General features: G+C 53.3%; 1 protein-coding gene across 4 annotated transcripts in view; it reads right to left on the bottom strand.

Annotated features, from left to right (window-relative positions):
* LTBP2 (latent transforming growth factor beta binding protein 2) overlaps positions 1-20,672 on the bottom strand; it is a 111,476-nt gene extending 90,804 nt beyond the window's left edge. For all 4 annotated transcript variants that reach the window (XM_018053970.1, XM_018053972.1, XM_018053971.1 and 1 more), the window contains exons 1-2: positions 19,124-20,672; positions 12,369-12,439 (exon numbers count right to left, since the gene is read on the bottom strand). In XM_018053970.1, the coding sequence (XP_017909459.1) occupies positions 12,369-12,439; positions 19,124-19,956 (904 nt within the window). In that variant the 5' untranslated portion in view covers positions 19,957-20,672. The remainder of the gene's footprint in view (positions 1-12,368; positions 12,440-19,123) is intronic.

Genomic DNA, 24,580 nt, shown 5'->3' with positions numbered 1-24,580 from the left:
CCCTCACTACAGTGTTTTGCTCTGAGCTGAGCATCTGCATTATGGGATTGGAGCATAAACTCCTCTCCTCCCTCCTCTCTCCCCCCAAAACCACCCCCAATTGGTCCCAAATGATGGCTCCGAGTGCCTGTCCATGAAGGGGAACAGTCTGAGGTCAGTTTTTACCGACCTGCCATAAAACAATAAAAACAAAACAGTTTCTTGTGTTTCTTATAATGCTATTTTCTTCCCCATTGAAAAAGTGTCTTTCAGATGCAGAGGACAAACATATAGATACCAAAAGGGAAAGTGGGCGGCGGGATGAACTGGGAGATTGAGGTTGACATATATACACGATTGATACTATGTATAAAATAAATAAGTAGTAAGAACCTGCTACACAGCTCAGAGAGCTATGTACTCAGCGCTCTGTGGTGACCTAAATGGGAAAGAAATCCAAAAAAGCGGGGAGAGATGTATACGGATAGCTGATTCACTTTGCTGCACAGCAGAAACTAACATAACACTGTAAAGTAACTACACTCCAATAAAAAAGAAAATTAAGTGTCTTTTATTTTAAGATTATATCTTACCTCCTTTTCTGGTGTTCAAATGGTCTTTGAAGTGGTTAAAGGTGATGGCAAATGGTGTTTCTAATATCCTCACTTGGCAAAATGAAAAGCTGGCTACTATACTTTGGTACATAAGATGTTTTTGGATATTTACTGGTGCGTGAAATGCAAAGGTTTGGAACCCTTGGGGGAGGAGGGGGCCATAGTGGTCATGTGCGTTTTGTTTAAAGGAGACCGTGAAAAACATTCCTAAGTCAAACGGGCACAGATTTCAAAACTGAAGTATCTAGTGCTCAGCCGTTGCAGAATTGCCCATGGCAGGGGGGATTGCATAAAGCGAAAAAGGAAATGCCACGGCACCCCCAGAGAGGCAGTTTCATGCGGCATTGTGGGAAGTTTAAGAGACAAAACTCCCAGCAGGCTGGGCCATCTTCAAGTTTCACGGTTGGATCCTCATTCCTCCCATTTTCCTACAAGAGCAGAGGTCATGCCTTCTACTTGAGAAATCAACCCAGAGGGGGTATATGGCTTTAAAGAGTCTTTGTTGATTATTGGTGACAGGTTATCAAGCATGATGCCACGATGCCCATGTCTAGCCATCGAAGACATATCCAGCCCCTCCCTGCCAGGGACCAGCATCCTCAGAACCTGGAGGTGATCCTGCTCCTGGATTCCCATGCCCACTCACCAATGCCAGTCATTAGCCATTCATAATTTAGGCTCCTGAACCCTGGCTTGTCCACATTCCTGGCACTCTCTTTCTCACTGAGGATTGGACATGTGGAAAGTTTCAGCTTTGGGAGTTCAGCTCTGTGAAGTTAGCAGGATGCCAAAAGAGAGGGAATAAAAAGAAAACTCCCAAAACTGCTTTGAAAGTAAGAAATAGAAAGTATCGTTCTCTCCACCGCGCCCCCTCCCCCGACTCCTGGCTGTGCCCCCTTCCACCTTCACTCAGATCCAGTACAGTCGAAAAGAGGTTTGCTCAGATTTTCCACACAAAACCCCTCCGTTTGGGAGGAGACCCAATCCAGAATGGGCAGGCTTGGGGCGGGGGAGAGTCTGGAAAGAGCTCCCACCAGGCAGGCTGCTTCTGCCCTCTGCTCAGACCCTCCGTCAAGAGTGACTTGGTGGCAGAAGGACCTTGGGTTGAGTCAGGAAGATCTGGTTTGACCCCTCGCTCAGCCACACCCCACCTGTGTGTCCTTGGGCACGTCTTATCTCACTGAGATGCCTCAACCTGTGCCTCAGTTGTCTTGTCCATCAAATGGGTCTGACAATTGCTGCCTCAAAGAGTTGTGTGAGCCTCAGCAGAAATCAGGGACGTGGACGTGCTCTGCACTTTCTGAGGCTGCGCTGTCCCGTGTCTAATGCTGTAGCCATGAGCCGTGCTGTGCTCTGCTTAGTCACGTCTGGCTCTTACGACCCCGTGGTCTGGCTCTTACGACTCCATGGACTGTAGCCCATCAGGCAAGTCTCCCCCTGGGGATTCTCCGAGCAGGAATACTGGAGTGGATTGCCATACCCTCCTCCAGGGGATCTTCCCAACCCAGGGATCGAACCTGGGTCTCCTGCATTGCAGGCAGGTTCTTTACCTTCTGAGCCACCAGGGAAGCCTGTAGCCATGAGCGATACAGGGCTACTGACAGTGAAACTGATTAAATAAAATTTAAAATTCAGTTGCACTAGCCACATGTCAAGGGTTCAACAGCTAAAGCAGGCTCATGGCTACCATGTTAGATGGCAGGATACAGAGCATTTCCACAGAAAGTTTCCACAGGAAGTTGTATTGGACAGCATTTTGCAAAGCTTTTAAAAATAAAAAGAAAGCTTTAGAAAAAGAAAAAAAAACCCACACCCCCAGGGATGGAAGCAAGAGGGCTTCTGGATTTCCCTGCCATGACCTTTTTCCCAGGAAAAGGCAATGACAACGTGGGCCCTGGTTACAGAGATGTAACACGCACTGTGGTGCAGTGGTAGGGATGCTTCTCAGGTGTTGAACACAGCTGGCCTCCTCCCCACCTCCAACCTTCATCATGTAAGCCTCTTGTCATCAGCTCTCTCTCCTGGGACTTAGAGATGCCTTCTCCCTCCATCAGTTATCCATTAGGTGAGGCACTGACTTCAGGGTGTATGGCTTAAGCCCGCACCCTCCTCCGAGGCCTCCAAGCCTCCCACACGCTGTCTTGTCTAGGAGATAAATCTAGCTTCCACATTAGACTCTGAGCCCAGCACCCCCACACCCGAGGCTCTTCAGCAGCCCCTCAGATTAAACCTCCATCTTTCCTAAACTCTGCCTCAGTGGAACACTAGTACCCGAGTACCCGGTCCCTCCCTCAGGACAGGGCCCTGTCTCTTCCATACCTGGGGGTCTTTGCAGGCAGGACAGTCTCCTACCACCCTCAGGACTGCGCTTCCCTCGCACCCCACCTTAGACCCCTACCTGGAGCCTCAGTTTGCCTTCGGAATTCACTTCACTGGGGGAGGGGTGTAACTATGACCCTGAGCTGTTTCTCCACAGCCTTGACCTCTGGTTCCCAAAGAAAGGGGACCCTGATGTCAGAGCCCCCCACCGTCCCCGGGTCCAGGAAACCCCTCACTCGCCTTCATACACTCTCAGAATCCATGGAGGACTCGTCCTCTCCACACTCAAACTCTGCCCAGGGGCTGTGTCCCCCTCAGATCCCGACTTGGCCCGGAACTGCCAGGCTGTGGGAGAAGTCAGGTCCTCAAGGACTCGGCTGCTCCCACCACAGCTGGGCTGGGTCGGCAGCTCAGGAGGGCTGGAAGCAGCCCTGGGGCTCAGGGGCCAGCCAAGCGCCCGGCTCCAAAATAGCAGTTGTGTTCACATAAAAGCCTCTAATGAGAGAAAGATGCCGTTCTTGGCCCCTCGCGCGCGCTCTGCAGACGTCGTCGTCTGGCAGGCCGAGTGGGCCTCTACCGTTTGGCGGTCGGAGGGGAGGAAGGGGAGGTGTGAGTCAGACCTTGGCCCCCAGCCCCTCGGCATGGACCGCCCTGCTAATTGCATTAACAAATGCTGAGATGCTGGGCCAGTTGGGGGGCCAGGGGCTGGGGCAGACAGCAGCCTCAGTTCCCATCAGCTCCAGCAGGCATGAGGAAGGGACCACTGGGTAGGACTCGGGGGCCTGGGGCTGAGGCCCGGGTTCGCTGCAAACTCCTGCCCTAAAGCAGAAGCTCACCTGTCCACCCACTTCACAGCCTCGAGGGCTCTGTCTAGAGGAGGCAAGGATTTAAAGAGGGCCCCTGGAGATGGGATGGAATCCTGAAGCAGCCCTTCTCGGGGACATGCCCAGGGACCCTGTCTTTTCCAGGGGAGCCACTCTCGGACACGGAGGACAGGTCTGTGGCCAACATGGAGCCTTCCAAACCCTTCTGCAGACACACTAGCTCCATGCCCAGGACCCACGAAGGTCGAGAGGGAAGGAGTGCACCATTCCCACTTATAACTCAGCCAAGGCCAGGGCAGATGTGTGGAGGAGAGGGCAGCCTTACAGTCAAAGAGACCTGCATTTGAATTCCAATGTGGTGACCTCAGGCAAGTTTCATCACCTCTGCCAGTATCGTTTTCTCTAGAAAATAGTCATGCATCCAACATTTACTCTTTGCCTAGGACAGTAAACAAGAGTTTACCGTCCTTTTCTTTTTGGAGAGAAAGAGGTCCTTTTCTTCAACAGAGTCTCCAGCTCAGCAAGACTCATAAAACGAGTAAACAAACAAGCAGAGGAAGCGACATTGGGATATGAAGAAGGATGGAGGAAACAGTCAAGAGGCTGAGATCCAGAAAAACAAGGCTGCTGGGGGCAACTCTCCACAGAGTGGCTGGGGGAGCTGGAAACAGTGACCGGAAGGAGGATGAGGAGGCAGCCACCTGCAGAGACGAGAGAAATCTCGTGGAACAGCCTGGAGGCGGCACATCCCAGGAACCCAGACTAGATTCGGTGAGGGAGGGGCTGACACACAAGGCTGGCACATTGCTGCAGGAAGGTTTGACTAGCGATGTGTGAATATCTGGACTTCCCAGGTGGCGCCAGTGGTGAAGAACACGCCTGCCAATGCAGGAGACATAAGAGATGCGGGTTCCATCCCTGGGTCAGGAAGATGCCCTGGAGAAGGAAATGGCAACCCACCCCAGTATTCTCGCCTGGAGAATCCCATGGACAGAGGAGCCTGGCGGACTAGTGTCCATAGGGTCTCGAAGAGTCAGACAAGACTGAAGCGACTTAACACACACGCACGTGTGATTATCGAATTTACGAAATGGAACCGGAGGGTAAGGGGCACAGTAGGAGCGGTCAGCCAGCTGCAGCGGTCACCTAGGAGGACGTGCTATTGCCTGGGACCACAGACTGGAGAAGCATTGGTTAGGGGGTGGGGGTTGGGAGAGTGAGAAGCAGAGAGGCTCCCAAGAGATTCAGGAAGTGAAGCACACAGGGCTCGGTGAAGGACTGGACAAAAACCTGAGCAAGAGGAAGGTGTCCTAAATGGTCCCCAAGAGGGCAGCGTGAGCATTCGGGTAGACAGGTTGCCTTTTAACAGGGTGGGTAAGACCTGGTCAGGGACATTGGCTCAGAGGGAGGGAAACCATGAGTTGGCTTTGGTAAAGCTGGGGTGGGGGCTTGTCTGGAGGCATCAAGAGCACCAAGATGTCGAGGAGGCGGCAGGATAAAGGAGTCTGGAGGTCGGTGGAGAGGTCTGGCTGAAGACGCACATAAATCTGGGCATCATCAGTCCAGAGACAATGCTCACATCCGTGGGAATGCATTAGATCACTCCAGGATGGTGCAGTGAGAAAGAAAGGAAGAGGGCCTGGAACTCAGTCCAGTGTTTGGTTGCTGGGCAGAGGAGAAGCAGCAGCCAAGGGACATGGGAGGAGCCGGCAGAGATCAACGTGGTGGCCGCTCGCAGGGCGGGGTTGCTGAAGGGTTTAGTGTGGTCCCTGGCACAGAGCGAGTACTGCCACTCTTATTATTCTTATGTTTTAATTGTCTGGCACAGTGCCTACTGGCACTCAATAAATGGGGGGGAGGGCAATTAATGCTGTATTTGCTTCACACGGTCCCCCCTCTCTGGGAGGAGGATTTGGAGGATCTGGAGAAAGTTAAAGGTAGCCCAACATTAAGATGTTGAGTAGGAAAGGCAAAGCCGAGGAGATGAGAAGAGGCAGCTGGGGATGGCAGAAGGAAACTGTCAGGTCACCCAAGTAATCCACCCACTCAGTCCTTTAATACACATGTACCAAGCAGGCACCCCACTGGCATCGACAGGACACAGCCCCGGCTTCAGGACCCCCTGGGGAAATGAAAGTGAACGTGTTAGTCCCTCAGCCGTGTCCAACTCTTTGTGATCCAAGGACTGTAACCCACCAGGCTCCTCTGTCCACAGAATTCTGTGTATGTGTGCACGCATGTGTGTACATCCGTGCGTGTGTGCATGTGTGTGTTAGTTGCTCAGTCATGTCTGACTCTGTGACCCCATGAACTGTAACCCATCAGGCTCCTCTGTCCAAGGAATTCTCCAGGCAAGAATATTGGAGTGGGTTGCAATTCTCTTCTCCAAGGGATCTTCCCAACCCAGGGATCGAACCTGCAACTTCTGTGTCTCTCGCATTGCAAGCATATTCTTTACCATCTGAGCCTCCAGAGAAGGCCCTGGGTAAGAGCATCTCCTATATACTCCTTTGAGCAAAAAGACTTGAGGGCACACACCTGCTCAACAGGAAGATCTAAGATACCCCCACACGGAGAGGGTACAGATGGGCAATGGTTCTTGCTAGGACTGTACCATTTGTGTTAGCTGGGTCTCCACTGCAGTTGTGTGATAACTCCCCTTAACACCTTCCGCTTTCCTTTCTACCACTCCCACCGACTACTGAATCTCATCAGACAATCCACCTAGAGATGAGCCATAGGTAGGCTTGAGCCTCTAGCTCCTGCTGGTTCCTAAACAATCAGTAATTAACCTGCAAATCCCACAAATGCCCTGACCCTTTTCCCTAACATTTGCTCAGCACTTACCATTATGAGACCCTGGGGCCAATTTCTTTACAAGTATCTCCTCTAAAGAGTCTCACAACAACCACTGGTACCAGTCTGACCCTCATTTGACATATGGACAAACTGAGGCCTAGAGCAGTCCAGCAACTTGTCTGAGATCTCCGTACAAGTAAGTGATGGAGCAAGAGTTTGAACTCAGAGAGTCTGGCTCCAAAGTTGGGGCTTTTCCCCATCTGGCCACAGTCTTGGCCTTTGGGGTGGGGTCATTTGCAGGGCTGGGCTGGGGGGGCCAGACGCTCCTTCAGGGAAATCCAGGAGAAGCTCAGGTCAGAAGGGATGGGGATCCTTACAGCACTGAGATGTGGTCCAGAAGTGCTGTTGTAATGGCCCCACAAGTGGAGAGGCTTGGGGCCAAAACACAAGAACAAGTGCCCAGGCCATTCCAGGGTCTCCTGAGCACCATGCGGAGTTTCATGAAAAGGCTGATGAGCCCAGAGCAACAGGAAGAGACCTCTCTGCACAGGCCTGGGAAAGGCCCTGTGTTGCTCAGCACATTGTTGGTGAGCCTTGCACCTTGTATCCAATGAACACTTGCACTGTGCTGCAGGCCCAGGGGCCATGAGATACAGTCCCTGCTCTCACCATCAAGGCCAGACACGTATAGAACACCCAGAACATGCCAGGCTTTGAACTAAACATTTGCCCTAAGCTATCTCTTTGTTCCTTAGAATTCTGTGAGGCAGGGACAAGTATTAGTCATATTTTATGGAAAAAGAAATTGAGGCACAGAGAGCTTAAACATCTGGCCCAGGGTCCTGCAGCTAAGCTATGGAGCTGGCATTTAAACCCAGGCAGGCAGCATAGCCTCCTGGATTGAGATTAAGATCACAGCCAAAGTTACCCCATGCTAGGCTCTCTGTATGCACTCACTCGTTTCCCAGGAGCGTGGTGTCAAGCCCTGTCCTCTGGACCAGGCTACCTAAATTCACACCCAGGCTCTGCCGATTCCCAGCTGCATGACTTGGACAGAGAGTTAACCTCATCTGTAAATGGGGATAAAGGTCAAATCTGGTTTACAGGAGGGTTGTTTTCAGGGTTAAAAATTAATAATCAAGTTCCGACCCTTGGTAAGATCTTGAGTGTGTTACTATTATTAGAAGCAGCTCTATAGAGACTGTTATCCTCACTTACTGGGTATTATACTCACTGGGTGAGGCTCTGGGGCTGGGAGAGGGCCAGGCACTTGCTTGAGGACACAGAGCTGGGATTCAAAGCCATGACTCCTTGAATCTGGCACTGGAATCTAAAGTACATTTTCTCACTCTATGCCTTACTCCTGGTGGGGACGTGGGGGCGGTAATCCTCCTAGCCCCTTCCCGAGAGCCTTCTGCCTTCCCCAGAACAGCCCTGGCCCCTGTGCATCTAGGCTGAGATAAAAGGAGAAGCCAGAGAATTCTTTAAATCCTCTTCCCCAGGATGAGCCTTTAGAAGTCCCCGCAAAGGCTGTGTGTGTGTTGGGGTGAGTCAGTCTGGGAAGACTGGACAGTCTTCCAAAAGCCCTAATTCTAAACAGGATCCAGCCTCCCCACACCCTGCAGTCCTTCGCCTTAGCCGAGTGGGCCGGCAGGCCCCAGCGAGCTGCCTGCACAAATGCATAAACACATAAATTGTGTGGCAGGGCTGGCAAAGCCACAGAAGGGAAGGAGGAGAGCGAGACCAGAGGAGGCGGCGAGGGCCCAGCTCCAGACCCCGCCAGGCTGCAGAGAGCAGCTGGGCTTCCAGCAACAGACACCTGCAGACACTGTGGCTCCCCGAGGCCCAGGGACCAGACAGAAATAAAGAGAGAGGCTGCCAGGGAGATGGCTGGTATGTTACGGCAACCGAGGATTCCATGAGAAGAGGGAAGCTGGGGGTCGGGGGAGACCCAGGGCACAAAGGCCATCACTCCCTGTGTGTGGGCAGTGGGCTGGACCCACAGGTATCTGGAAGAGACCAGAGGATGGATTGACTCTCTGTACCCTTCTGAGACTAGACTTGGAAGTTGGGGGAATGTCCCACACCCCTCCCTGTCACCCCCAACCTTGCCAGACCAGGAGAGTCACCCCACATCTGTGAAACCGCTAGGCCAGAGTCATGAGCACTTCCCAGTACTGGCAGCCTTGGCTCCAGCCGGGGGAGTAGAGCATGGGGAGGGGATAGGGAGACGCACACCACTCAGGGGAAGCAGGACTGCCAGCTGACAGGGCGTGGTAGCAAGAGCCCATACTTGACAGAGCTTCGGACCAGCCATCCAGGGCCAACACCCTGCCATCCACGTGGTTCTCATTAGGCTCATTAGCAGCAAAATAGCAACAAGCAAACAGCACTGGGCCCAGCTAATTAGTACACAGACCTTCAGTGGGCAAGTCAACTTCCAGTGGGAGAGGCTAACACCCACTGGCAAAGTCCTCCCAGAGCGCTGCCAGCCTGCATGCCAGAGTCCCAGAGACACCTAGAGGGGCAGCAGAAGACCAGGGAGAGAAATAACAGGGCTGAGGACCCCCAGGGTGGAGTGGGTACTGACGGCACACCGGAGCAGCTGCCCCCTGCTCAGCGCTCAAGGGTGCTCACACACGTCAGTTCTGACAATCAGCAGACTCACCCAACCTCGAGTTTCCAGTGTTGAAACTCCAGATTGGCAGAAAATGATGCTGGGAAGTCATGAGCAAGTCAGGAAATCGAGAGCCTTCAGGCCTGAGTGAGGCTCGTGCCCAGACCCTCAGGCAGCTAGGGAGAAGGCCACCCACTCTGAAGCCAGCCTCCTCAACTTCAAACCTCAGCAACACTCTCTGCTAAGCTCCCTAGAACTTACGAGCCCTCCTCCTCATCTCTAGCCCCAAATCCCTCCCCAGGCCTCCAGAGGCTGCCCCCCGCCAGGGCTTGCTACTCAAAGTGTGGTCCGTGGACCAGCAGCATCAGCATCCCCTAGGAACTTGTTAGAAACAGACTCTCCAGCCTCACCCCAGACCTGCTGAGTCATAGTCTGCACTTTAATAAGATCCCAGAGGACAGTGAAAAAGCTGGCTCAAAACTCAACTTTCAAAAAAACTAAGATGGTATCCAGCCCCATCACTTAATGGCAAATAGAAGGGGAAAAAGTAGAAGTGACAAATTTTATTTTCTTGGGCTCCAAAATTGCTGCAGATGGTGACTGCAGCCTTTAAATTAACAGATGTTTGCTCCTTGGAAGGAAAGCTATGACAAACCTAGACAGCATATTAAAAAGCAGAGACATCACTTTGTTGATAAAGGTCCATGCTGTCAAAGCCATGGTTTTTCCAGTAGTCATGTATGGATGTGAGAGTTGGACCATAAAGAAGGCTGAGTGCCAAAGAACTGATACTTTTGAACTGTGGTGCTGGAGAAGACTCCTGACAGTCCCTTGGACTACAAGGAGATCAAACCAGTCAATCCTAAAGGAAATCAGTCCAGTTCTTAATATTCATTGGAAGGACTGAAGCTGAAGCTGAAGCTCCAATACTTTGGCTACCTGGTGCAAAGAACCGACTCATTGGAAAAGACCCTGATGCTGGGAAAGACTGAAGGCAGGAGGAGAAGGGGGCGACAGAGGATGAGATGGTTGGATGATACCAGCGACTCAATGGACATGAATTTGAGCAAGGTCCGGGAGTTGGTGAAGGACAGGGAAGGCTGATGTGCTGCAGTCCATGGGGTCACCAAGAGTCAGACAGAAGTAAGCGAGTGAACACCAGCAACAGAGGATTCGTGGGAAACTTCAAATTTGAGTAGCGCTCCCCAAAGCAGATCTTCCCATGATTGACCCCAAACTCTGCTTAGCAGTCTTCAGCCCTGGCTAGAATCACCTACGGAACTTTAATAACATACTAGTGTCCAGCCCCCAGCCCCAGAGCTTCTCCTGATTGTAAACTTACTGGGCTACCCACATCCTTGGCTTCTCTGCCCAGGGGAGTCACCAATTTCAGGTCCCACATCTTCTGCTAAGGAGCTGTGTGACCTTGAGCAAGTCATCTGAGGCACACAGTCCTTATCTTTCAAATTATGAAGAAGAGTCCCTCCCCCAACTGCGCCCCTAGTCACTGAGTACCTAGCTTCTGCAAGCCCCACTAATTCCGGTTCCCCCAAAAGGAAAGAATTTTCAGGTAGAAATTTGCATTGCTGTTCGTTTCTGAGTTTGGAGTTTTGTCTTCTTTATCTGGAGATCCTCAGAAAGACCTAAGATTCTGCCCAGGCTTCATCATCAGACTGGGAGAGGGTCAAGGCCACGAGGTCAGAGGCAGAACTGGAAGCTTGGTGAGCCGGCCCCATAGGAATGGAAGTAATCCCATTGCATCCCTGTCTATCCCCATCTCAGAAGGCATCAGGAGGCCAGAAATGAAGGCATCCATCAGGGACAGGAACACCATAGGTTTCATCACCCCGCTGGACCACTAGCTGTGAAACTCTCACACTGGAAAGGGCCTAGGGCTTGTCATTGGATGGGAAGGGGTGCTGGTGAGACTAGGGCTTTGCAGCCAGGCTTAGGGCAGAGGGTAGGATTGGATCCTGGAGGAACAGCTGGGCAGAGCTCCTCGTAATGCCACAAAGTCTGGAGTGGGGGCATGTGGTGCTGATGAAGGCTCGAGAGGGGCCCCGGGGTGTGACGGAGGAAGATCCAAGCTCTCTGAAACTGTCCAGTCATCACCTGTGGGGCTCCCAGAGTCCAGAAGGCCCTAAACTCAGTTAGTATTAGGAGAAAGCAAAGCCTCACAGGTAAGAGTATGGGGTTCTAGGTCAGGCTGCCTAGAGTCTGCCTCCTGAGCCAGACTCAGAGCACTGTCTCCTCGGGCACATTTCTTAACCAACCTGAGCCTCAGTGTCCCAGGCTGTAACTGCGATGAGCAGTAAATACTCTTGCAGGATTGAGAGACTCAAGTAAGATGATGTATGTTAAGAGCTTAGCACAGTGCCGGGTATACAGTAAGGCCCCAGCTGTTAGCTGGCAGCAGTCATCGTCACTGTTGCAGTATCAGTGGTGATGGTGGTGGCACAGCAACAGCAGTAGGAGCAGCAGCAGCAGCTGTGGCTGTAATGATGGTACTAGAGGCTGTAGGAGGAGCGACGGTGCCGGGGTAGCGACGGTAGCTGCGCTGCTAGTAGCAAAGGTGCAGGCGGGCAGGCAGTATTTTTTCTAATCTGGGCCAGCCTGCCAGGCTTGGGAGAGGTCCAAAGGAAGACTGCTGCAGACACAGAAGCAGAGACTCATCTGCCCATGCTGGTAGAATGCCTGCCAGGGGCCAGAGCAGAGGTGGATCCCCACAGCACGCACTGTGAGTGCCCTCTTCCCACGGAAGGTGTGATGCAGAGGCTCTGGGGCCAGGTGTGTTCTGCAGACCCCAGGGCAAGCTAGGGGTGAGCCCCAACACAGGGGGGGCATCAGAAGAGGCATACAGGAAGCTTTATAAACACGAGTGGGGATTCATCTGAGAAGTCACTTTCAGTTCAGTCATCGGGAGGCTTTTTTTTTTCTTTTTTTGCCATGCAGCTTGTGGGAGCTTAGTTCCCCAACCAAGGATTGAAACCGGGCCTTCAGCAGTGAAAGCACAGAGTCCTAACTACTGGACTACCGAGGAATTCCCTGGAGGCACTTTTTCATCTTCTCCCTTCCACTGCTTCCCACTGGAGAGGGGTTGCCTGCTCAGGAGGTGGATTGGGGAAGACACGTGCTCCAGGTTCTAGAGATGCCACGCCCGGCCCAGCTCAGTGGAGAGAGAGAGAGAGAGAGGGTGGATGGAGTGGAGGCACTCACGTTTGATACAGTGGTTGGTGCTATTTGCCGTTGTCCATCCCGGGCAGCACTGTCCCCCGCAGACATTCCTCCTGTGGGGCCACCAAGACAGGGTCAGTGTGGGATGCTCAGAGCAGAATTATTCACAGAGCTTGTGTGATGGTCCTCCCTTTATAGGCAGGGCCTGGGGGAACTCTGCCAGGCTGAGCACTGTCCCCCTTCTCGAGGGAGGCCGCACAGCCCAGGGGCGGGCACTAAGACAGAATCCTGATTCTGCCACTGGTGGCATGACCTTGGGAAGCGTCACTCTCATCATCTGTACAAGGCAGATAATAATACCTGCCTCGTGGGGTTATTGGGAGGATTCAGCAAGATAGGGATATAGGGCCCCTGACATGAGAAGGCACTCCACTGGCACGGGGATCACGAAGACGACCAAAAAGCAAGTTGAGAGTGGCTCAGTCCCTTGCCAAGACTAAACAAGAGGAGTCAGAGCCAGACTCCAACCTAGGTTGACCCAACTCGAAGTCATGCTCCAAGTCCACGTGGCCTCTCACCAAAAAATAATCACCATGGCCCTTGCCAAGAAATGCTGATAATCCAAGGGAAGCTGGAAGACACACACACACACAACAGCCTTAAGGACCTACATCTGTATCCCCTGCCAACGAATGCACACTGGGAGGAGCCTCAGCCCTCGGGCAGACTGGTACAGGGTGAGACCAAGCAACTGGGAGAGTGATGGAAAGAGCCAGGCTCCAGAATGTCCTTTAAGAGGGGCTGAGGAGGTGGGAGCCTGGTGGGACAAATGGGGCTGGGGACTAGGGGTAAGCCGCTCTGCATGGCGAGTATACTTTTTATTTGGGCAGGCAGATGGAACTTACTTGAAGGGGGGATAGTCCCTTCCCCCAGCACAAGGACACTGACCCCACAGGAGATGCTGACCAGCGGCTGCCACCAGGGCCATTCACCCTGTTCACCCAAACTCTGCCCTCTGGTTTCCAGTGGAGCCCTACAGCACCAGTAGCTTTCACCCACCCTGACTGTCAATCTACAGATCCACATGTCCAGACCCAGGTGACTTCCCCAGAGGGCTCTTCTTGGAGAAGACCTCTGGGGTCTTGCCTCCCCAGCTCAGACTGGGCTGGGCTCCGGCCTCACATATCCCATGGTTTCCATTAGAAATTGTCTACCGAGCACTCACTGAAACTCAGGGTAAGCAGGGCGGCAGAGGTATGGAGTCCAAGAGTCAGGACGAAGGGCTGACCAGGAGGCCATTCCGGTGGCCTCTGTGGCCAGCATGGGGGCATCTGGTCCCACTTAAGAGTTTGGTTGACGTTTGTGTCGACCCCAAAGCTGGTGTGGTTTTTGAAACCTTACGAAATATTCAAAATAACCCCTTGGCATTTGAAAACGTTGAGGCCCATTTCTGGCCCTTTGGCCTAAAACTGTGGGGAGCTGCCTCCCAGGGAGCTCGCAGAATGTCCTCTCGGCCGAGGGCTGTGCCATCTCGGCCACTTCGAAGCCTCCCTGGATCGCTTCCCTCAGCAGTTTACTGGTTCCCTGAAGGCCTTCTCCCCACCAGGGCCCCAGTCAGTCACTGGGTTCTGCAGAAAGGGCTGGTCCTCCTATCCATGGCTTCTGTGTTGTGTGCCCTGGTGGGAGGGGGAACAACCCACCCATTTGTAAGTCATTATCCCTGGTGGTGGTGACAAGGCCTCTGAGAGGCCTGGGAGGTCTTTGAGAGGAAAAACAGGCAGCAAGCCCTGGGAGTTTTCTAAAGTCTAGCGTCCGCGGGAGCCCAGAGAGCACAGACTGAGGAGTCTGCCCAGCTGAGGGGTCGTGGCATGGAGCCCAGCTCCAGGAGGCCCCCTGAGCCTGCTGTCACCCTAAATACCCTCAGGATGGCCACAGAGCTGACTGTAGGAGGGCAGCGGCTCAGCCTGCCCTGCCTGACCAGGGTAGAGCCTTCAAGGCCGCCAGGGCCACTGGGAGAACTGGTCAGGACCAAAGCTGCCAAGCAAGGGAGCCACACTCAGCTAACAGGGCCTTCCAGAGAGATCCAGGAGACTAGCCAGAACCTTGGGTGCAAGCTCCGGGAGGTGCCTGGTGGGGGATGACTGTTCAGTGGGCTCCGGTTAGCTGGAGAGAGCAAATGAGACTGACTAGCTGGGGCAAATGACTCAGGGGTTCTGGCTCTCTGGAAGATACCGCTCAGAGATTTTTATAAGCCCAGCCTTTGGGGCGGCAGTGCTCCACAAACATTAGCCCGATATCCAGCATCACTGCCCAACCCCTGGGAACACATCTGGCTAACAGCCTAGGACAGCTGCTGTTCCACCTGGAACAAATCTGGTCATTCTGGTCCTTTGTTACAGCCGCTGCCAGGCTCTCCACTGGCCTCTACAAAGCCAACCTGACCCCACCTGTCTGTAGGGTCTAACTGCCCCCATCACCCCTCCCTTATCTCCATGGCCACCCACAACCAAAGCCAAGCCAAGAGTTTGCTGTCCCCCCACCGCACTACACTTGGGCACCATTTGATGCCTTTGCTTAAGCTGCTCTCTCTGCCTAGATGGCCTTCCCTCTCTTCTTTGCCAACTGAAATCCTTGGCACGCTCCAGATCAAACGTCACCTCCTTTGGGTAGACCCTCTCCTGACGTCTACCCAGCCTTCCCTGTTCTCCAGCCTCCACACCACGTGGTGCTGATCGTCTCAGGCTGCTGGTATATGTGTCGAGTACCTTAAGGGGTCTTTCTTATTCCTCTTTGTGCCCCTAAAGTCTAACACAGGGCCCGGCATGTGTTGCACCTTTAATACCTCTTTGTTTCACTGGATCCAGTGTTTCCCTAAAAGGCGAATGAACAACACCGAGGGTAGAAAAGGGGATTTGAGGTTTCCATACTCAGAACTTGCAGCAATGCTGAATCACACAGGGAGAAACTGATTCCCTTTTTAGCGATGTTTCTAGTCTGATTAGATCAGTGAGGAAAAATCTCTGTCTGAAGTTGGGTCTTTGTGCCAAGTCCTCTCCCCCCAGCGCTTGCCAATCTCCCTTTCCAATAGGGAGAACTCACCACAGGGCTGAACTTCCTACGATAATGGTATCTGACTAGATTTGGAGAACATTTTGTTTTCACTTCAATTTTCCTACAGTTACCTTCTCTTTATGATAAGTGGTACTATCTTCAACTTAGGATAGTGATACAAAGTGTCCTTGCAAATAGATTTATTTATTTAGAAAAATGAGTCATGCACTGTTTGTAATACCAAAATATGTAACTCCTCTAACTGTCCAAAAACAGAAGGATGGATAAATAAACTGTGGTATATTCAGACAATGGCAGAATATCCGACAATTAAAATGAATAAGCCTGAGCTGATTATACTAACTTAGTTAAATCTCAAAAATCTAATGAAGAGAAAGCAAATTGTAGAAGAATAATGCAGCATGGTATCACTTATCTAAAATATGCAAAACAATGTTATGTATGTTTTGGACGCATACATCTGTAGCAATGGTATAAAAACATAGGTTGGCATCATTAGTAAATTCAAGGTAGTGGTTAACATCTGGGGAGAGGGGAGATAAACTTGCAGAAGATATTTCAACTAAAAAAAATCAGAAGCAAACTATGCCAAAATTTTAGAGTTTGAAAAAATTGGATTGTTAGTTGTCTTATTTCCAATACCTTTTGTAGGTTTATAGGCTTGTATAATACTCCATAATATAGAACACTTGAAAATAAATAAAACACAAAATCCTGTTATGTTTAACAGTTTATAAATTTAAAGAAAATAATAGAACAAGAAAAAAAGAGGAGAATATTATGAAAGTGGTATGCTGTGAGGCTAAGCTTAATAAACACTGAATACTGGGAAACAATGGCTTAAAAACTCCCCTGTGGACTGTAAATTTCAATAATGCAGGAATTGTTTCTGCTCTGGTTACTCTGTGTCCCAGACACCTAGCGCTATGCCTGGCACACACTTAAAATCTTCATTGTGTGTAATAAATCCCCACTACATGGCAAGTTTCACGAAGACAGAGGCTGTCTTGGCCACTGCTGTATCCCCATGGTCCAGCAGAGTACCTGGCATACAGGAGACCTTCCAAATATTTGTTGAATGAATGAAGAATCCCCAGTAGTAGTGATGCAATTCCAAGATTTATCAGCAGGTGGCACTTCATCCTTGCATGCATGCAAGCTTAGTCCCTTCAGTCCATTCTACCCCATGGACTGACTGTAGCCCGCAAGGCTCCTCTGTTCATGGAATTCTCCAGGCAAGAATACTGGGATTCTCCAAGGTGCCCTCCTCCAGGGGAATCTTCCCGACCCAAGGATCAAAACCATGTCTTTGAGGCCTCCTGCCTTGGCAGGCAGGTTCTTTAACTCTAGCACTACCTGGTTGGCCCTGAGCAATTCTCAAGGCAATTGCCAGAGAGGTCAGCCTGGCTATAAGCCATTAGTCAGAATGGACTTAGGGAGAAGAAGTCGATGGAAGATTGCCACTCAGTCCCTCCCAGGTTACCTTGGAGTGGCTAGCTGGAGTGCCTACGGAACCCACCCTTCATCAAAGCTACAGAAAATAACTTAGAGGAGGAGTCAAACCCAGCACGTGCTGGGTGATGTGTGCACCTGTGTTTGGCAGGTGCTTGTGGGTGGCATCCAGCCCGGGCACTTACACACCTGTGCACATCTACCAGCCGTATCCTGGCAACAGTCTGCTTTGCTCATCACCACCTCCTTTCATGGCTGCTAACAGTGCACCCTCCCACCTCCACTCCACTATTCCTCCTCCCCCCAGCTCCTACTAGAATGCTGACAGGGTAAGCTCTCTCCATGATCTGGCCCAAATCTATGCCTCTAGCCTCAGCCCTGTGGCTGCCCGACACCAATGTACAGACCTGCCCCTAGGCCACTGCCCACAGTTAAAAAAAAAAAAAAAAAAGCCCCTGTCCTCGGGCAGTGCAACATCTCGGGGTCCTACTCCTGCTACACCCCCTCCTTCTTCCCCACATGAACCCCAGGAGCTGGAGCTCACAGGGCTTCTTTTTCCTTTGAGCACCTCAGCCCCAATCATCCTTTCCTTTATGCTTTAACAGGAAGCTTCTGGTACTAGAAAGCATGTTGGCCGGTGCATATGTGTTCATTTCTCCAATTTGACTTGACATAATTGAGCTGCTCTCCTGGCAAGAGCAATGTCTTTGTCTTGGGCCACATCCCCTGTCCCTAGCTTGGCATATCTGCTCTTAGGAAGCACGTGTTCACTTGCACAGCCATTACCACTCGCTGACTGATCCTCTGTGTAAACTACTCGGCAGTGCCCAGGTCTCCTCTGCGTCTGCCTTAAGCCAGGCCTTGCATGGACAGCGAGACATTCCTTCACCCATTCAACAGGTACTTAGCAAGCTGCATGTAAACCCGAGCACTGTTCTAGGCACTGGTGACCCAGCAATGCAGAATACAAAGCTTCTCTTTTCCTAGCGCTGACATTAGCGCGCCCTGGGAGGCCAGACCATAAAAGCAGAAACCTAATATGTCAGATGGGAATTAGTGCTGTGAAGAAACATAAAGCAGGGAGAAGAGAGAGAGGGTGGGGCCTCTCTAAACAGAGATTTGAATGAAGGGAGAGAATCCTGCTGAAATATGGAGAAGAGCGCAGCAGCCAAAGAAAATAGGGAGTGGAGAGGCCGTAAGAAGAGCCTCAGGAGTAGCCCTGGGGTGTAGCGCCCTTCATGCTACGCTCCGGGGGACTGAACCCAACTGGCAAATCGGGCCTCAAGCCCAGAAGGGCCGCCAGGTTCCTTCTCAGCCTCCCCGATGGTGCCCCATACCGGGCACCCGTACTGCCCCGGCTCGCCCTCCATTCTGTAGACACCTGTCCCACTCTGGCCAGGCCCAGCGCCCGCAGCAGTGAGAATCCTCATCTGGGGTTGGCGATGACTGGGGAGCGTCCCCTACGCCGCAAGGGCGCCCTCGGCAGGCAGCGGGTGTTGCATCGGGAGCGGGGTTGGGGGGGGGTACTAAATGGCAGGGTTGAGGGGAGACCTAGTCCTGCAAAGTCGTGCTGACACCTAGCTGCACAGGCGCACACACAGACCCACTCCGCCATGGACCCACAGTGTCACAGCCACATCCGCGGACAGGTTTCCTGCCCGAAGTGCCCTGAGTCCACGCCCACTTCCTCGTCCAGCCATCCGCGGACCCAGGCCGGCCTGTGCCCCAGCGCACAGCTTTGTCCCCACGAGCAGGCGTCGAAGCCTCGTTCCTGGAGATGCATCAGCCCTCGCGCTCTGGAGCCCCCACCCCCACCCCCGACATCCTCCACCCACCGCGCACTAAGGCCGCTCAGCTTCTCCCGGTTCTCAAGCGCCTGGAACACCCACTCCGATGCCCTCTCCGCGATCCCCTTAGGATCCCCGCACCGCTGCGGGCAGCGGGCGTCAGCAGACGCCGGTTAAGGCTGACGGGAGGAGCGCGGGAAAATGCACTGGCGCCTTGGTTAAGGATTTAACGTCGGGTCTGGGCGAGAGCTGGTACGAAAGGGTGTGGACGGTGTTTCTTTTTCCTCTCTACTCTTTGAAAGCGAGTCAGATCAAGCCCCACCTTCAGGACCTCGGTCTGTTTCCCGCAGTACTGAGGACAGAGGGAGACAGGCATAGCCCCGACCCTGTCCTCTCGTCTACACATCCCCATCCCTCCGCGAACGAGTGTTCGGGAGTCCGACCCTCGCTCCCGCAAGCCCCCACCCTTCCCTCTCCAGCGCTCACCCCGTAAGGCGCCCTCGCGCAGCCCGCTGCCGCTGCACTGTCCCGAGACGCGGGAGAGCCGGCGCGGCCCGGGCCCGGGGTGCGGACTGCTGCTGGCCCGAGGGTCGGCTTCTCCAAGTCTGCGCAGGTGGCTGGACTCTCCGCGGCTGCTGCACGCGGGGCGGCCTCCTGGCTTCCGCCTCGGTGGACCTCCTGGGGCTCCCCCAGCTAGGCTGGACCAGCTCCGCGGGCGGCGAATCCCGGACGGGCGCGTCTTGCTCCCGGAACAGACTGTACACCTTGGCTGTAGCCGCTACGGGGCTGCCCCCGGGGCGCCGCAGCCGACTCGCGTCTCTTCCAGCCGACTCGTATCTTCCCACCGGGTCCCTCTGAGCCTGACCCATGCCCACGAAGAGAGCCAGGATGAGCGGCCAGAAGCTCCTCCAGGGGTTCCGCAGGACACGCCCAGGGCAGCGGGCGGTGGTTGGGGGCTTCATGGCGCCGGGGCGCCTGGAGAGCTGCGCGCGCGGGGAACGGCCCCCGGGGCTCACAGTTGGTGCGCCCGTCGCTCGCTGGCTGCGCTCCGGTACCCTGCCGGTGGCCCGCCTCTTCCCGTCTAGGGGGCCCCGAGTCAGACTGCGGGCTAGGCTCTCCCTGGAGCCGGAGCCAGGCGGCGGGAGCGGCCGGGGGCTGCGTGCACCGAGCCCGGAGGCCGCGCTGTGTCTCCAGCTGGGCGCGCACCGCTGTTGCACCTTCGCGCCTTCTCCCGGTCGCTGTAGCCTTCGGAAGGAGAACTGGAGGGTTTTATTTTTGGAAACCTCCCCCTGATTTTTCGTCTCTTTTATCCACACCATGCCCCCTCCTCGGAGGGACAGTTCAGCCCCCTTATTACGGGAGAGGGAGAGAGAGGAATTCCAGCAACACCCACTTTGGCACCGGGAAGCGAGCGGGCGGCGAGGGGGGTTAACCCGTGAGGAGCTGGGGGCGGCGCAGGGCCGACCCGAGCGAGAGATGGCAGGAGAGATGACAACTGTCGGGACAGGGGCACCCGAACCACCTTTCTGCTGTCCTGGGCAAGCTGAACTGCTGACCTGTCCAGAACTGATCTCCCGCCCCTGACCTCAAGGACAAACTGCACGGTTGGAAGACTAAGGCTGCAGCCTCGAAGGTCTGAAGGAGGTCGGGAGAGGTACCAAGAAGGGCATGCCAGAGATCGGACCCTAAGGACGGGCTCCGGACCCTTCGCTTCCCGCCCGAGCCCCTGGGGGGCTTCGGCCCGCGGCTGCGGCTGGAGCCGGGGCAGCGCGGGGCAGCTCGCCTGTCTCCGCCGCGGCGGGACGCGGGAAGCGCGCGCGGGAGGGTCGTCTGGAGGCGGGCGCCCTCTAGTGGACCTGGCCGTGTCCTTGGCCGTCCCGCGGCTTGTCCAGACCTGCCGCTGCCGGCCGCCCTCGCTCCTTGATCTTAATCCCCTTCCTGCTGCGTCAGGGTCGAGCCTACAAGCCCGAGGCGGTGATGGCGGCGGATCCCGCAAGAGGTGTCCTTTTTTTCACAGAGGAATAAACATGGAGGATCTGGAACAAGGTCACTTAAGGAGACAGCGTGTGAGCAAGAGGTGAATGAATTCCAGTCCTGCAGCCTGGAGTTCAGACCCCATTTCTTAGCCTCCCATTCCACCTCTCCCTCCCTCAGGACTGCTTCTGACTTGATGCAGTGTGTGTGCTCTCATCTTCTGTGTCCGCAGGGAGAGGGCAGGGGTGCTAGAAGGCCAACGGCCACCCATCTTAGTACCCCTCGGCCATCAGCTCCTCACTCACCCCGGTGGTCCCCCGCCCTAAAGTCTAAAGGCCTGGCAACCACCCCTGCTCCCACCCGCTGCATTTCTGCAGCCTACTGCTTCTTAGGGCTTTCCCTGGTGGCTCAGATGGTAAAGAATCTGCCTGAAGAGAGGAAGACCTGGGTTTGATCCCTAGGTTGGCAAGATGCCCTGGAGGTGGGCACGGCAACCCACTCCAGTATTCTTGCCTGGAGAATCCCATGGACAGAGGAGCCTGGCTGGCTACAGTCCATGGGGTCGCCAGAAGTCAGATACGACTGAGCACACTGCTTCTTGAGAGGCAGAGACCCAACAGGCAGGAAGACACTGGTTTATAACATCCCACCCCACACAAAAGACAGACCCAGTAAATACCTAATGTTGAAAATAAGCCTCAACTCTTGACCCTGGCCTCCAAAGCCCTGCACGACTGGCCCCCTCCCTGATGTATCTCACCTTGGCCTGGAGAGCTCACCACACTGCAGCTATGTTGGTCTCCTCTCTGCTTCTTGAACAGACTAAGTTAATGCCCACTTTTCCTCTCCCTGAAACACTCATCTCCAAGATGTTTTACAGGATGAGCTCCTCACCATTTCACCTCTCAGCTCAAACATCACCTCCTGGAGCAGCCATCCCTGACCCCCTAACCTAAGAGCAGCAGCCTTCCCACTCCCAGTGAAGTGAAAAGTGGAAGTGTTAGTCGCTTAGTCCTATCCAACTCTTTGCAGCCTCATGGACTGTAGCCTGCCAGGCTCCTCTGTCCATGGAATTCTCCAGACAAGAATATGGAAGTGGGTAGCCATTTCCTTCTCCAGGGTATCTTCCCAACCACCTCCCAAGTCATCGCTTTCTCATACATCACCCTGTTTCACCTTCATTGCTCTAGGCTAGTTGAAATTATTTATTTGTTTGCCTAGATAATTGATTTATTGAATGGGCTGAACTTGAAGAGGGACAAGCAGGAAGCAGCTCTGTTTTTCTCCCCTCACTGCCACAATTCATACTGTGGTGAATTTCTCTTCTCCACCCTTAATGACATCTCAAGCAGAGTCCTTGGCTGCCCATCCCCACCAGTCACAAAAACAGTTTCGTTTCTATAATTAAGACCAATTTTTCAGGCACTAAAATGTCTGGTCCTGTCCAAATCAAAACCTCATCCAATTTAATCACTCTTGTATCCAATTTAATACCCCTCCTCTCCTGCCACGGGCCTGTCCCCTGGCTCAAGATCCTGCACTGGGGAGTGTGGGGTGTGGTCTGATTTTCTGACCTTCCTTTTCTGCAGTGGCTCCTCCAAGTGTCAGGGGAGAGGTATTAGAGGCAAGAGGTAAAGTTCTATGTGACAGGTGCCCTTAGCTAGCAGGTGCCCAGCTCGCTGGCTTGTTCATGGGCACATTTGTGGGTTCTTTGGAAGCTTTCTGCAGGATCTCTGCCCTGCACTACCATAGAAAAAGCACTCTGGACAACTTCCCTGTGTCTCCTATCTGCCACGGGACTTTCCTGTCCCTGCCAACAAACCAGTGCTGAGTTGGCTGCATCTCATCCTGCTACAAGAGCCATTGCAGCCAGGCTCCACAGGCAGAATTCTCCAGATAAGGGATGCACACACTATATACTTCCTTTATGTGCATCCCCAATTCCTGAAGACATAGGCTGAGTTCTCCCAAGAACTTTCTTGCTGTGCTTTGGTGCACTGGGGTGCTTGCAACTTCTAGCACCTCAGCTAGCATCAATAGAGGCAGAGTTATGGGGAGTCAAGCTAGTTTCTGCTTCTTTGGAGGCCCCCAATCTTTGTGACTGGTTTTCCTCACTTGGTCAGCTTGGGGAGGACCCTCAGGGGAAGTCTCAGCCCTGCTTACCAACACAACTGTTCTCTGACTCAGTGACTTTCTTCCATCCCTTTTTATTTATAGACTGGAATCCGAGGATGTAGAGAAGGAAATGGCAACCCACTCTAGTATTCTTGCCTGGGAAATCCCATGGACAGAGGAGCCTTGTGGGCTAAGGTCCATGGGGTCGCAAAGAGTTGGACACAACTGAGCGACTAAGCACACAGCAAATCCAGGGATATGTCCTGATAGTTATTGAACTGGTTCTGCCTTTGCTAAGATGCCTAGTACTTCTCTTTGGCATGTGAGAGTATTTAATCTTACTGTTCCAGCCTTTGCAGCTTCAGCAGAAGTTTGAAGACCACAGAAAAAAGTCCTGTTCAACAACCTATGAAAGTCTTGTCTGACTTCCCAAGCCACAGAGATAGCTCTAAAGGAATAGATATCTTGCCTGCCTGGCTCACTACTGTTTCCTCGGAACCTAGAACAGTGCTTTCCTCTCATAGACAGACAGGAATTACGTGTTTAGTGGATGGCTAACTGAATGAACCACAGAAGAATCCCATCAAGAAGGGCAGGCTGGTATCATTATGCCCATTTTCAGAGAGAATAGCTGAGTTCCTGGTGGTGGTTCCTGGTCCAAGTCCATGGGCTTGCTGCCTGCAGGGTTGGCCCCAAGGATCTCCTTGAATTCTGCACTTGCGTGTTGGGATGAATGCCATCTCACTTCCCAGAAAGCACCGCTCTCTCACTGAGACTCTGCTCCTTTGCGGCTACGGGAAAGCCTCAGCGCCACACTTCCCTCTCCTTGCCCCATCATCCGCCCAGTTCTTTAGCTCTGGCTTCCTTTCCTCACCTCACAACCTGCCCAGTTCCTTTAGGATCTCTCCTCTTCATCCCTCAGCACTCACCTCAAGTCCCCGTGAGCCTCCCAAGGCCAGAAACCTTGGCATCCCCCTTCGTCCCTGAGCTATTTTTTCCTCCCATGTGTCCAAGTCATTATTACTGCTCCGTCTCCTCCGTCTGCACTTCTGGAAGTCTGCCGCCCATTCAGCCTCGCGCTGCTCCGCCTCAGCCAAAACCCTCGCGCAGACACTTCGCTCACCACTAGGCGCCCCTCCCACTCCTTGGTGAGGACAAGTGGTCCTTGGAAATTCCCACCTTGTTCTCCTGGGGGCCCACAGCCAGGCTAGTCTGCTGTAAAGACTGGCACCTCCTACTCCCCCATCCCAGCGCCATCCCCCTGTCCTGCCTCCCACTGACTGCCCATCACTCCCTTTCCTTGTAACTGCTGGAATCTGTGGATACAGCTCTTCAGAATCTCCAGTCCCGTAAATGGTTGAGTTTTTTCTTTGTTTTTCCTTTTTGAAGCTCCCAAAATCTATGTGCTAAGCATGCACATAAATTGAGTCATTGAAGAAAAGAATGGAGGTGTTGTCATTTCCAGGTATACAAAGGAGGAAACTGAGGCTGGGAATAGGACCTGACTTGCCCACAATCACAGAGCTGATAAGTAGCAGAGGAAGGGTTCCAACCTTGGTTGTCACCCACCCGAGTCCAAGCTTTTAAGACAGCACCGTCTTGCCTTCTCCCTGGGTTTGAGCCTCAGGAGTCTTCCTGACTACTGAAATGATTGATAATTTTCCCAGTCATTTCTGCAGCAGTCCCCACCTAAACCCTCCACTGCACACCCCCCAGCCTCTTCCCTGCCGGCTAGCCTACCACTCAGTTCCCAGGGGATGTGGAGGTAGCAGAATTTTCTGTCTTCTACCGTCCTTGTTCAGTGAGAGAAGGGGAGCTTTTTCCAGCAAGGTCTCTGACTCACCGGGTGCTGCT

This window comes from Capra hircus, chromosome 10 (assembly GCF_001704415.2).
Source record: "Capra hircus breed San Clemente chromosome 10, ASM170441v1, whole genome shotgun sequence".
NCBI classification, from domain to species: Eukaryota; Metazoa; Chordata; class Mammalia; order Artiodactyla; family Bovidae; genus Capra; species Capra hircus.
This window is presented reverse-complemented; position numbering and strand designations above follow the sequence as displayed.